Source organism: Macaca thibetana, chromosome 2, assembly GCF_024542745.1.
Source record: "Macaca thibetana thibetana isolate TM-01 chromosome 2, ASM2454274v1, whole genome shotgun sequence".
Classification (NCBI taxonomy): domain Eukaryota; kingdom Metazoa; phylum Chordata; class Mammalia; order Primates; family Cercopithecidae; genus Macaca; species Macaca thibetana.
In genome coordinates this window covers 154,965,238-154,978,859 of record NC_065579.1, presented here as the reverse complement: position 1 = coordinate 154,978,859, position 13,622 = coordinate 154,965,238, and the positions used below count along the sequence as shown (strand labels likewise).

Sequence of the window (13,622 nt, the reverse complement as noted above, 5' to 3'; positions counted from 1 at the left end):
TGGGGTCACAGATTAACAGCATCTCAAATACAGAACAAAATGGAGTCTTTTATGTCTACTTCTTTCTATATAGACACAGTAACAGTCTGATCTCTCTTTCTTTTCCCCACATGTCCCCCTTTTCTTTTCAGCAAAACAATGGTGATTTCAGCATAACAATGGTGATTGTTATCATGGCTCGTTCTCGATGGTCGCTGTCTCTTTGGAACTTGGGTATACCTGCAGACTAACAGCAGACAGGCACACAAGGATTAATGTGAAATTTACAATAGTAGTACTTTACATGGTCTTAACCGAAGTGACAGGGTTAAGATTTGTGAGGCCATCAGCAACTCCTGCAATTGCCTCAGTTTCTGCTACCAACACAGAGATCACATACTTCACAAGGTAATAAAATATCACAAAGCAAGTGGAGGCAGGATGAGATCACAGGACCACAGGATGGCGTTAAAATTAAAATTAAAACTGAAAATGCTAATGAAATTTTGGGCACACTTTGTCATTGATAGCATCTTATCAGGAAACAGGGTTTGACAGCAGACAGCCTGTGTGACCAAAATTTATTAGGCGGGAATTTCCTCATCCTAATAAGCCTGGGAGCACTACAGTAGACCGGGGCTTATTTCATCCCTTTGGCTTCTACCGTAAAAGGCGGCACACTTCCAAGGGGGTCGTTTATAGGCCTACCCTCAAAGTGCATTCTGTTTCTCAGGGATGTTCCTTGCTGAGAAAAAGAATTCAGTGATATTTCTCCTATTTGCTTTTTAAAAGAGAAGAAATATGGCTCTGTTCCATCCAGCTCACTGGCGGCCAGTTCAAGGTTACCTCCCTTGTTCCCTGAACATTGCTGGTATCCTGTTCTTTTTTCAAGATGTCCAGATTTCATATTGTTCAAACACACATGCTCTACAAACAATTTGTGCAGTTAACGCAATCATCACAGGGTCCTGAAGTGACATATATCCTCCTCAGCTTACAAAGAAGATGATGGGATTGAGAGATTAAAGTAAAGACAGACATAGGAAATTATAAAAGTATTAATTTGGGGAACTAATAAATGTCCATGAAATCTTCACATTTTATGTTTTTCTGCTGTGGCTTCAGCGGGTCCGTCCGTTCAGGGTCCCTGACTTCCCACACATCTGTTCTTCTGATATCACCACTTTGTTCATCTTGCAAATCAATGGTGCTCGATTGCGGTGTTTCCGACTCCGTGGAGGCGCTTTTCTTTGCATCTCTGATGGGTTCATTGTAGAACTTCAAATGTCTAGTGGGTATCCAAACAGGAAGCTGATTTTCTTCTGGTGAAACACAAGCAAAACCTCTTCCCCAGGTTATCACCTTCCTTATTTCCCATGTCTTATTTTTGTTATCTTTCCACCAAATCAGTTTTCCTTCATGTGGACTGTTCTTTTTACCAGTAAGATATTGCTCTGCAGAAGTAGTAGTCTGATTTCTATAAATGTTTAAAAAAATTAAAGTATAGAGTGCTAGATTAAGTTGCATCTGAGGAGTGGTATACTCCTTATTGTCTCCCCCTTCTTTTTGTTTAACTAACTGAGTTTTGAGTGTTCTATTAGTTCTTTCAACTATGGCCTGTCTTTGGGAATTATAAGGAATTCCTGTTATATGTGTAATTTTTCAGTGATTTAAGAATTTTTGGGAAGCTTTACTACAATATCCTGGTCCATTGTCAGTTTTAATTTTTTCTGGAACTCCCATTACAGCAAAACAAGATAATAAATGCTTTTTAACATGGGAAGTACTTTCTCCTGTCTGGCAGGTTGCCCATATGAAATGTGAATAAGTATCAACTGTTACATGAACATATGATTATTTTCCAAATGAAGGTACATGTGTGACATCCATTTGCCATAATGCGTTAGGACACAGACCTCTGAGATTAACTCCTGCCTCTTTAGTGGGCAGGTGTAGTACTTGACACTGGGTGCAATGTTGTACAGTATCTTTTGCCTGTTTCCATGTGACATCAAATTTGTTTTTTAACCCTGCTGCATTTACATGAGTCAAAGCATGAAGTTCTTGTGCTTTTATGAATGCAGAGGATACCAGTAAGTCAGTTTGTTCATTTGTTTTAGTTAAAGGTCCTGGTAAATTAGTGTGTGCTCGAATATGAGTAATATAAAACGGGAAATTCCTTTTTCTTACAGTTTGTTGTAATAAATTGAACAGCTGGTTTAACTGAGCATCCATGCTATATTTAATTAGTGCTGTCTCAACATCCCTTGTAGCCTGTACTACATTTGCAGAATCTGATACAATATTAACAGGTTGATTAAAATCTTGTAACACTGTAATGACTGCAACCAACTCTGCCCTTTTAGCCGATTGATATTGAGTTTTGATTACTCGCTCTTTTGGCCCTGTGTAAGCCACTTTTCCATTGCTGGAACCATCAGTAAATACTGTCAGAGCATTTTCTAAAGGTTCATGTCTGGTAATTTTAGGTAAAATCCAAGTAGTCAATTTTAAAAACTGAAGATTTTTGGTTTTGGGTAATGATTAGCAATAATTCCCACAAAATCAGCAAGACCAATCTGCCATGCACCAGAATTGATAAAGGCTTGTCTAATTTGTTCCTTGGTTAAAGGAACAACTATTTTGTCTAGGTCATTACCACAGAATTTTATTATTTATAATCTTGCCTGACCAATTAATGTAGCTATTTGATCCAAGTACAATGTAAAAGTCTTAATTGTACTGTGAGGAAGGAATGATCACTCCACAAGATCAGTATTTTGAACAATGATGCCTGTTGGAGAATGTGCAGTAGCAAAAATCAAAAGTTGGAATGGGGCTATTTTACTTATTTGCGCTGACTGAAGTTTTTCTTCCACTAATTTAATTTTTTTTTGTTGCCTCTGGGGTTAATATTCTTTTACTATTTAAGTCTGGGTCTCCTCTTAGGATAGAGAACAAATTTGACATGGCATAAATAGGAATGCCTAGAGTTGGCCGAATCCAATTAATATCGCCTAACAATTTCTGAAAGTCATTTAATGTTTTTAATGTGTCTTTTCTTACTTCTATTTTTTGTGACTTAATTTTTTTATTTTCTATCTGCATCCCTAAATAATGAAAAGGAGTAGAGGTTTGAATCTTATCAGATGCTATTGTTAGTCCTGCGTTGGCAACCTCTGCTTGCAGAAAAGTGTAACAGTCAATTCATTTGTCTGTTTCTGTAGCACATAAAATATCATCAATATAGTGAATGATATAACAATCTGAAAATTTGTCTCTAACTGTTTGAAGGACTTGACCTACAAAAGTCTGACAGATAGTTGGACTGTGAAGCATTCCCTGAGGTAACACTTTCCACTGAAACCTGGTGGCTGGTTCCTTATTATTTACGGCTGGTATAGTAAAGGCAAAGTTTTCACAATCCTGCTCTGCCAGAGGAATGGTAAAAAAGCAATCCTTTAGATCAATTATAATTAAAGGCCAGTCTTTTGGAATCATGGCCGCGGAGGGCATCTTGGGTTGGAGAGGCCCCATGGGTTGAATTACAGCATTTATGGCTCTTAAGTCCGTTATGCCATTTGCCTGATTTTTTCTGAATTACAAATGCAGGAGAATTCCAGGGCAAGAATGAAGGCTCAGTGTGTCCCTTTTCTAATTGTTCCTTTGCTAATAAATGTAAAGCCTCCAGTTTTTGTTTCAGTAGCAGCCACTGATTTACCCATACCGGTTTTTCTGTTTTCCAAGTTAATGGAATGGGTTTAGGAGGCTCTACAGTGGCCGCCCCTAAAAAGGATACCCTATTCCTTTTCTTTCTTGAGTTTTCTCAGTCTCAATTGGGACTTTAATGCCATTTTCATTTTTTCCCATTCCCTTTCCTGGTATATATCCCATCTTAGTCATGATTTTTTGACTCATGGGGCTGTATAATGGAGCAGGCATAATGATTTCTGCACCCCACTGTTGTAACAAATCTTAACCCCATAGACTAACAGGAATTGAAATAATCATTGGCTCAACAGTACTTTCTTGATTATCTGGCCCTAAACAATGTAAAATCATTGTACTTTGAGACACTTCTGAAGCTGTGCCTACGCCGACAAGTCTTGTAACAGCCTTTTGTTTAGGCCAATTTTCTGGCCACTGATTTAAAGCAATGACAGAGACATCTGCTCCAGTGTCTACTAACCCTTCAAACTGTTTTCCTTGAATAATGGCCTTACACACAGGTCTGCTCTCAGAGACCTGACTTGCCCAATATGCAGCCTTTCCTACAGGATCAGTGCTTCCAAACCCTCCTGTTCTTTTTATCTCACTGTTTCCAACTTTAATATAAGGTAGGAGTAATAATTGAGCAATCCTGTCTCCTGGACTGGCACTCCAAGGAATTAAGGAACTAATAACCAATTGAATTTCGCCTTTATAGTCTGAATCAACCACACCAGTACGAATTTGAACTCCCTTTAGATTTAAACTTGATCTTCCTAAGATTAGTCCTACAGTCCCCTCAGGCAATGGGCCGTATACCCCTGTGGAGATTTTTTGTGGAGGCTCCCCTGGAAGCAGAGAGACTGCTTGTATAGTACATAAATCTACTGCTGCACTGCCACTTGTGTGGGGGGGATAATTGCCTATTGTGATAACTGGCTCATTCCCTGAGGCACTTGTGGCAGTGGGGGTTGTTCCTGAAAACCCTGGGGAACAAAGGGCTGAATTGGGAATGCCCCAGTTTGTTGCGGGGCCTGAGGCTGGCCCTCCTCTGTTTCCCGACTGGTTGCCCATTTTTATCAAATTTAGAACGACATTGATTACCCCAATGTTTTCCCTTTTTACGTCTTGTACATAGGCCAGGTGGCTCTTTATCTGTTGTAGTAGCTTGAGTAGTTATATTTTGTTTATTTGAGACTAGGCAATTCTTTTTTAGATGACCAATTTGACCACAATTATAACATTTTCCCCCAAATGTTCTAACTTGTCCTCCTAAAGTAACTCCTGTGATTGCTTGAGCCATAAGCATAGCTTTATGCATAGCCTCTCCAATTCCATCACAGGCTTTAACGTACTCTGAGATTACATCTGATCCTGCTGGGACCCTTCCTTTTAATGGCTTAATGGTTGATTGACAGTCAGGATTGGCGTTTTCATACGCCATCAACTCCACTATGACCTTTCAGGCATTCTCATCGGTAACTGACTTTTGAGCAGCATCTTGAAGCCTTGCTACAAAATCAGGGTAGGGCTCTTTAGAGCCTTGTCTTGTTGTATTGAAGGAGGGGCAGGCGGTTCCTGGGTCTTGGATTTTCTCCCAGGCCCTAAGGCAGATAGCCCTAATTTGCTCAATGGCCTCATTTGGCATTATTACTTGTTGACTTAGCAGTGCTCCAATTTTGACCTGTTCCTAATAGTTGATCTACGTCTATGTTAATTGGAGGATTGGCAGTCATATTTCTTAGGACCTATTCTTGTGCCCCATCAATCCACCAAGTCTTACATTGTAAAAATTAAGAGAGTGAGAGTGATGATTTTGCCAGAATCTCCCAATATAAGGAATGAGTCTATGTCCATGAGCAATGGAATCTAATAATGTTCTCATGTGAGGAGAGTCAGGTCCATACTGTTTTACTCCCTCTTTCTTTTAGCATTTTTATAGAAAAGGACTCATATCTGGCTTCAGCTATGGGAGGCTCTCCCTCTTCGGCCCCTTCTCCAGGTGGTCTTGATTCTAATATTACTGGGAATTGCCACGCTTCAATAGCTCCTTATTTTCTTGCCTCATCAATAATTTTATGTAATGCACCACTCCGTCCACTAGGCAGTGCTGTAGGATTACGTTCCATGGTGGGCAGCTGAGGATTTAGCGCCCTGCCCTGTGGCGCTGGAAACATTCCTGGCTGTCCATATGGATTTTCTGCGGGCAGCCGATACTGAAGTTTGTCTGGTGGCCACTATTGATAGGCTACTGGCGGCTGGGTCTTATTTTCTACCAGCTGATATTGTGGACACTGTATTTGGATTGGCATTGCCATGACAGAGACTCTATCTTTTTCTATTTGATCTTCTTTTGGAGTTTGTACTTGTTTAACCTGCATTTGAGGTTGTAAAGTTACAGGCATCTGAGCTGCTGTAAGAGGAGTTGGCCATCGTGGTTTAGACTCTGATGGCTCTGCTAATTCTGGACCTTTTTCTTCTAATTTTAACGTTTCAGGATCTATCACCTCCTGTAATTGATTATCGCCAACATTTTGCATTGACCGAGCCATTACCGGCTCTGATTCACATTTACAATGTGAACTTTCCGTTCCTGTCCAGGATTCTATCCCTGCCTCTTTTTCACAATCTACTGCACAACTTTCAGGGACATCAGAAACTGAAACACTATCTTCTGTTTGAAACGGTTCTAAAGCTATTTTAATAATGACCCAATCATTCCATACTGTAAGTGGGATGATTTTACCTTCCCTACTTGCTTGTTGTAATTCTTTGCCAATTTTTTCCCATCTTTTAGTTCTAAAGTTCCCTGTTCTGGAAATGATGGACAAAATTGTTCTATTGTTTGAAATAGTATAATTAGATTTTTGGTACAGACTTTAACTCCCCCTCTTTTTAAGAGAATTTTAATAAAGCTGCGATAAGAGGCATATTTACTTTTAGTTTGCCCCATTGTAACCCTAGGTTCTTCCGAGTGCACAAGCTTACCGCAAGGCTGACTGTAGACATACTCAGGAGTCTCTCGTCGACTTGTCCTCAATGACCAAGCTCAAGCGTACCTTCACCTTAGAGAAAAGCACCCACGTCGGGCACCAGATGAAGGGGTGGCCTGCCCCTCCACACCTGTGGGCATTTCTCGTTAGGTGGAACGAGAGACTTGAGAAAAGAAATGAGACACAGAGACAAAGTATAGAGAAAGAAAAAAGTGGGCCCAGGGGACCGGCACTCAGCATACAGAGGACCCACATGGTCTCTGAGTTCCCTCAGTATTTATTGATCATTATCTTTACCATCTTAGAAAAAGGGAAGTGGCAGGATAATAGGATCATAGTAGGGAGAAGGTCAGCAGTAAGACATGTGAATAAAGATCTCTGTGACATGAATAAGTTTAAGGAAAAGTGCTGTGCCTTGATATGCATATGCAGACATCTCCATAAACCTTTTTAGTGCATAAAGAGCAGCATTGCCACTAGCACATCCCACCTTCAGCCCTGAGGCAGTTTTTTCCTTTCTCAGTAAACAGAACATACAATCGGGTTTTACACTGAGATGTTCCATTGCCCAGGGACAGGCAGGAGACAGATGCTTTTCTCTATCTCAACTGCCAGGAGGCCTTCTTTTTCTCTTATACTAGTCCTCCTCAGCACAGACCCTTCACGGGTGTCAGGCTGGGGACGGTCAGGTCTTTCCCTTCCCATGAGGCCATATTTCAGACTGTCACATGGGGAGAAACCTTGGACAATATCTAGCTTTCCTAGGCAGAGGTCCCTGTGACCTTTGGCAGTGTACGTGTCCCTGGGTACTTGAGATTAAGAGAATGGTGATGACTTTTCACAAGCATACTGCCTTCAGGCACTTGTTTAACAAAGCACACCCTGCACAGCCCAAAATCCATTAAACCTTGAGTCACCACTGCACATGTCTCTTGCAAGGGCAAGGTTGGGGGTGGGGTCACAGATTAACAGCATCTCAAATACAGAAAATAGAGTCTCTTATGTCTACTTCTTTCTATATAGACACAGTAAGTCTGATCTCCCTTTCTTTTCCCCACAGCATCCACTTCTGGTCTTGTGAATTGTGGAAGGCAGTTTTAGAGAAAGGAGTCATGAGTAACATGACAGCAGTTGGCTATGTCTTTCCAGTTCTCTGCTGATGTCGGAAAGACCCAGAAATAAAAAGGAGGAAAAGCCATCTTAGGGATCTAAGGAGGCCCTATGTGAAAAGTTACTACCTTAGACATTTGAAGATAGCTTACTGTTTAGTGCGTACACCGTAAACAATGATCTCATTTTAAATGAGAACTTTCTCATAAATGGTTTACAAATGAGGTGAAACTAGTATAAAGCCATTTAAAGAGATTATCAGTCCAATATGAACCAGTTAAGTCTTTGGACTATCCCTTTCCTCCTTGACTACTGCTTTGAGGTACATAAATCATTCATCTTACATGTCAGAGGAAATTAGTTTTGGATAGTTCTACTTTCTCCTGTGTCTCATGGGAGAGTGAGAGAGCAACAATAGAGAACACAATGAAAAAAATGGAATACTGGGTAAACACCAATAATATTTCCATTAGCCTTCTAAAGATGTTCATGCCATACTTCCTATGCATTGCATTGGGCTTTTGTAAACAGCAATATAAAATCTACTCTGACATTAGGAAATCAGACAGTCTCTGAAGTTGACCTGATATTGGACAAATTCTACTTCCAGCAGCACTTTGCCTGACATGTATATGTATACACCAGTTAACAGGCCACAGTCAAACTGATGAAAGAGCACCAGAGTTAGGACATCTGGGTTCTGGCTCTGGCCTTTATAATTCTGGTCACCTCCCTGGGCCTCAGTGCCTTTGTCATTAATAACACTGGTATTCTCTAAAGTCCCTTCTAGAACTCAAGAATTCTGCATTTCAAAACCTGTTGATCAAGGTCACCACAGCTACTTCTGTGCCCACCATATTCCTCTAGACACTTCCTGCAAAGCAACTGAAGTGAAGAAGCATCTAAGAACAGATATATAAAGGGCAAGGTGGGGTAATCTTGTCCATCTGAAGAAGTTCCCAGAAGAGGTCAATTGCAAACGGAGCTGGGACCTGAGAAAACAAATGATTACATCAAACCCTATATTGGCAAAGGAGGAGAACATCTTAAATTTATATATCCACATACATATAAATTTTAATGTTAATCTCTTAATTTAGATTTTAATCTCAAGATCAAGGGTATTCCCAACTTGTACATAGTAACCTTGATAGCTGAAGAATATGAAGGGAGAGCTAAATTATGAGAGAACTTAAAACTACTCTGGCGATTTTTATCACATGAAATACTGATCAGGCAAATGTTTAGTTATTACCAGCTATTACTAAACGACCACATGCTTGATGAAGGTACTCAGATTCTATGTATGGGGCTATCAGGCATGGTTGCTTTTCTCAGTAAGCCTACATACAGTCCGGTAAAGGATGGAAGGAAGATGTGGTACATGAAAATCAACCTATGCTAGTGGTATGAGATGTGCTCTACAGGTGGAACTGCTTGAGCTGGATAAGATGGCCACAGAAGGCCTTGTGTAGAAGATTGGATACATGGCTTCATTCTGAAGTATCAGCAGACTGAGCAGAAGACTTTTTAGATAGAAAGTCAAGAAAATAATGACAGAACTGAGCCACAGCAACATCCTGGAAAGGACATTCTGAGGAGTGAGCAAGCATTCAGTGGCAGTGAAAAAACAGGATAGGAAGTTGAGAGACTGCCTTGGAGGAAAATATGTATAGGCTGGCAGGTTGTAGGGAAAGGAACCTGAACTTGATGTCCAGTTTGAATCTTGGTTTTATTCCTCCTCTGTATGACCTTACAAGCAAATTAGTTAACCTCTGGGAGCCTCTGGTTTCTCTCCCATAAAATGGAAATAGATCTTGCTCATAGAGATTTTTATAAGACTAAGATGAAATCGTGTTTTTGCAAAACAACCTGTTGTATAAGTCTCAGGTATTATTTTTCATTTTTATTTCTATTTCCCCCTCCTGCCCAGGACAATTCTTGCTTTCTTTTATTTTTAAAGATAATTTTGTAGACTAGTTTCTTATACTGGTGTTACTCCAATCTTCACAAGTCAAAGCTGAACTGTTTAGGGAGGCTTGTAACTACCTTAGACCTGGTATCAGTCTCTTGGATTCTAATGTCCCATGTAAGTTTCTCTTGCATGAAAATACCTGGGGATTTGTGACTCACTAAAGCTAGTGCTGTGTTAGGATCTATTAACAGAATGGACATTCCAGACCCCAGATAATAATTATCTCATTGTATGTAGAGTCATTAAGACCAAATCTAAAGTCTTGGGTTCCGTTTTCCCCATTCATGTGAGGCTCTGGAAACCATGCCATGTGAGGAACAACTGACAGAACTCAAGGGTGTTTAGACAAGAGATCAGGTGGAATGTAGAAAGTTAAAAAGCTTTGAAGCTTTTCCTGTAGGCACGGGGGTCTCTTCTGAGTTTTTGAGTGGGAAAATGACATGACAGAGTAATTCTTTATGAAATTTGGCTCCATGATTGGTCAGTAGGATGAGTCTGTTAGTAAGAGGCAGAGAAACCAATGAAAACGTTACCATATTAATACAAAGTGGCCCCAACCCATGTCCATCAATACTGAGAGATATAGGGAAAAATGAATGATCAGAATAAGAAGTTACCACAGGAATATTCAAGACAAACTCAATTAGTGTTTAATAGGTAATGACAGACATTGAATTGGCTGACAGGGGAATATTTCAAGATGGCAGAATGGAAACATGGCAAAAGAAGAGGTTGCATTAAGCAAATTACATATGGGGAGAAAGGAGAGGGATGCCAGCCATCTTATAACTGTCCAGCTTAATCCAAAAGATTTTTGGGAAGGTGAGGTAGTAGGTAAAACAGCTTAAATTTACTACTAAGAGTAAGGGAACACTGCCTCATGATCCCCATGATCCATGTATCCCCAAAGAGATGACGGAGGCTACCTTCAGATCTTTTCAGCCCCTTGCTTCTGCCGATACGGTTATATAGGGCGTACACTTTCCCTTCTCAATGTCTCATTCCTTCTTCTCTCTCTGCATCTTGGGGCAAAACCTTGGAGACAAGAACAAACAATAAAAATGATTAGTGAGTTTCCCTTGAATTGTGCCCATATATTAATATTTACTTTAGCAAGGCTTCAGACTGACTTAGAACTGGAGCAGTGGTTCTTACATCAGGGGTGATTTACAACCTACCTCTTCATCTCTTTGTCAAGGGGACATTTGGCAATGCTTGGGGATATTTTTGGTTGTCACAACGGGCAAGGAGTGCTACTGGCATGTAGTGATTAGAGGCTAAGGAAGCTGCTAAACATCCTACAGTGCACAGAACAGCACTCCAAAACAAAGAATTATCTTGCCCAAAATGCCAATAATGTTGAGGATGAGAACCCCTGAATTAAAGGGGTAACACTGGATAGTTGGTATTAGAAACATCCTTGAGCCCACCAGACCTCTTTATCCTACCCTTGGGATAAGTTGTTAACAGCACATACTCTCTAAGGAATTCACTGAGCTTTGGGGTTTTTTTGGTGCTAAATCCTGGGAAAATCAGCAGATGTTGATCTTCCAATTTTATTTGATCAGCGTACATGATTTCTACTCAAAGAAGAATTGGTACCCCTTCATAGTGATTATGGCCTTATTTCAGACCATAGAACTAGCAGTTCCTCTTCATTTAATCATAGAGATTGAGGGCAGCATATGTCTAACACCCAAAGTGTAAATTCATAGGGTAAAATATCTTAGAAATCTCTTCTTTCATCAGCCACTCCTGATCTTTCATCCAAAAATGTATTCTAAAGAACTGAGAAAATTGACATTTTTCCAGACACCTATGTGTGTGGCACTCTACCAGGCACTGAAATTACAAAGACAAGAAGTCCTAGCACTTTGGAAAGCCAAGGCGGGCGGATAACGAGGTCAGGAGGTCAAGACCATCCTGGCCAACACGGTGAAACCCCATCTCTACTAAAAATACAAAAAACAAACAAACAAAAAAAAAAAACTAGCCGGTGTGGCAGCACATACCTATAATCCCAGCTACTCAGGAGGCTGAGGAAGGAGAATTGCTTGAACCTGGGAGGTGGAGGCTGCAGTGAGCAGAGATTGGGCCACTACACTCCAGCCTGGGTGACAGAGTGAGACTCCATCTCAAAAAAAAAAAAAAAAAAAAAAAAAGAACTGAAAATGTGTGTGTTTGTTTTTTGAGATGGAATCTCACTCTGTCGCCCAGGCTGGAGTGCAATGGCGTGATCTTGGCTCACTGCAGTCTCCGCCTCCTGGGTTCTTGGGTTCAAGCGATTCTTCTGCTTCAGCCTCCTAAGTAGCTGGGGCTACAAGTGCACACCACCATGCCTGGCTAATTTTTGAATTTTTAGTAGAGACGGAGGTTTCACCATGTTGGCCAGGCTGGTCTCAAACTCCTGACCTTAAGTGATCCACCTACCTTGGCCTCCCAAAGTTCTGGGATTACAAGCGTGAGCCACCTTGCCCGGCCCAAGAACTGAGAATTGGTAGGATCACCTGTAGCCATGTAGTTTCTCGACTGTATCAGTGCATCTTGCCCTCCTCCAAGAAAATGATTCTTGGCCCCAAAATTTGTCAATTTGCCTTTTCTCTAACTCCAAATCAAAATTAGAGTATCAGAAGGATGGTGGCCATGGAAGTTGGAATTCACTAAGGAGTGTTTAACAACTCACCTGCCAAATTGACTAGCCCTTAAAAAAAATTAGAATATCATTTAGCATCAGAAACATTTTCAAATTAGTTAGCAAACCCCAGTCTCCAAAAATATATGAAGTTAAGGAAAAAATAGATGGACTAAACTAGAATGTGTCTTGAGGGCAGCGACTTCTTAGCTCTGTAATTCCAATGCCTAGTAGAGTGCCACACGTGTAGGAGGTGTCAGAAAATGTCCAGTGAATGAACAGAACTTACTGAGACAAGTAAAGGAGATGCTAATGTTTCCATAGACTTTCTGTAAATATGAGAGAGAATAGGCTAAAATCTCAGAGAGCTGCTGAACCATGCTAATAAAGTTTGATCTTCCAGAATTGAGATCAGGATGATAGTATGATAGTACTTACAGTAGGTCAGGCAGCATATCACAAAAATTCCATTTACTGAGATTAGGGTAATGGCCCAGGATGGGAGCAGGTTATCAGGAAAATGCTCTTGCTTGGCTGTGGAGGGAAAAGAATAATGTCAGCTGTAATGTGTTTCCTACTGCCTGATATTCATTCTGTGCCTTTTCTATTGATGCAACTGTGGAGTATTCTTTGTCTGGTCACCTCTCCAGTATGCAGCTGCTAGCATTTTTCTTGCATAATTCTTCAATCAGGCACATACTTGTGGGCAACTAATATATCAGATGTCAGATACTAAAAGTGAAAAAGGCACTTTGAATGTCTGCATTTACTGAGTTAAGTTGATATAAGGAAGATTTTAAGGAAATCTTTTACAAGCCATCTTGTAATATCTCACTTTTATAGCTGATTATAACTATGTATTACTACTAACTGGTTGATGTTGTGTTCTATGTATACTTTATTTTTCCTTCTCTAGCTCTGTCATGCCTTCTCCCTTTCTCCTACCATATTGTCTCTCAACACATACACATCACACACATCCTTACCTCACAGTAGCTGCCCTAAGGAGCTACTGTGCATTCACAGGAGCCACTTTGCATTCACTTTCGGGTACAGGTTTTTCACCCTCTAGCCTAGAGCTACTGGAAATACAGAACAAGTCCAGCAAAGAACTAAGTGTGGATATGGCTTGGTATTAGGTGGGACCATCCTAGAAGAGAGCTCTGAAGGTTATCAGCTGTAGTTTCAGTCCCACAGAGCACAAGAAGTACACAGGAAGGATGAG

The 13,622-nt window shown here is 40.6% G+C and overlaps 1 protein-coding gene and 1 pseudogene across 2 annotated transcripts in view; both read right to left on the bottom strand.

The window, feature by feature from the left end:
• Positions 1 to 13,622, bottom strand: part of CD80 (CD80 molecule) — a 42,930-nt gene that overhangs the window by 1,636 nt on the left and 27,672 nt on the right. The window contains exons 5-8 of one of the 2 annotated variants that reach the window (XM_050778755.1): positions 12,836 to 12,931; positions 10,692 to 10,800; positions 6,676 to 8,782; positions 171 to 1,456 (exon numbers count right to left, since the gene is read on the bottom strand). In XM_050778755.1, the coding sequence (XP_050634712.1) occupies positions 10,730 to 10,800; positions 12,836 to 12,931 (167 nt within the window). In that variant the 3' untranslated portion in view covers positions 171 to 1,456; positions 6,676 to 8,782; positions 10,692 to 10,729. Of the gene's footprint in view, positions 1 to 170; positions 1,457 to 6,675; positions 8,783 to 10,691; positions 10,801 to 12,835; positions 12,932 to 13,622 lie in introns of those variants that run through there. The other variant, XM_050778754.1, reaches the window with a different exon arrangement.
• On the bottom strand, positions 5,529 to 6,682 carry LOC126947751 (endogenous retrovirus group K member 5 Gag polyprotein-like; annotated as a pseudogene).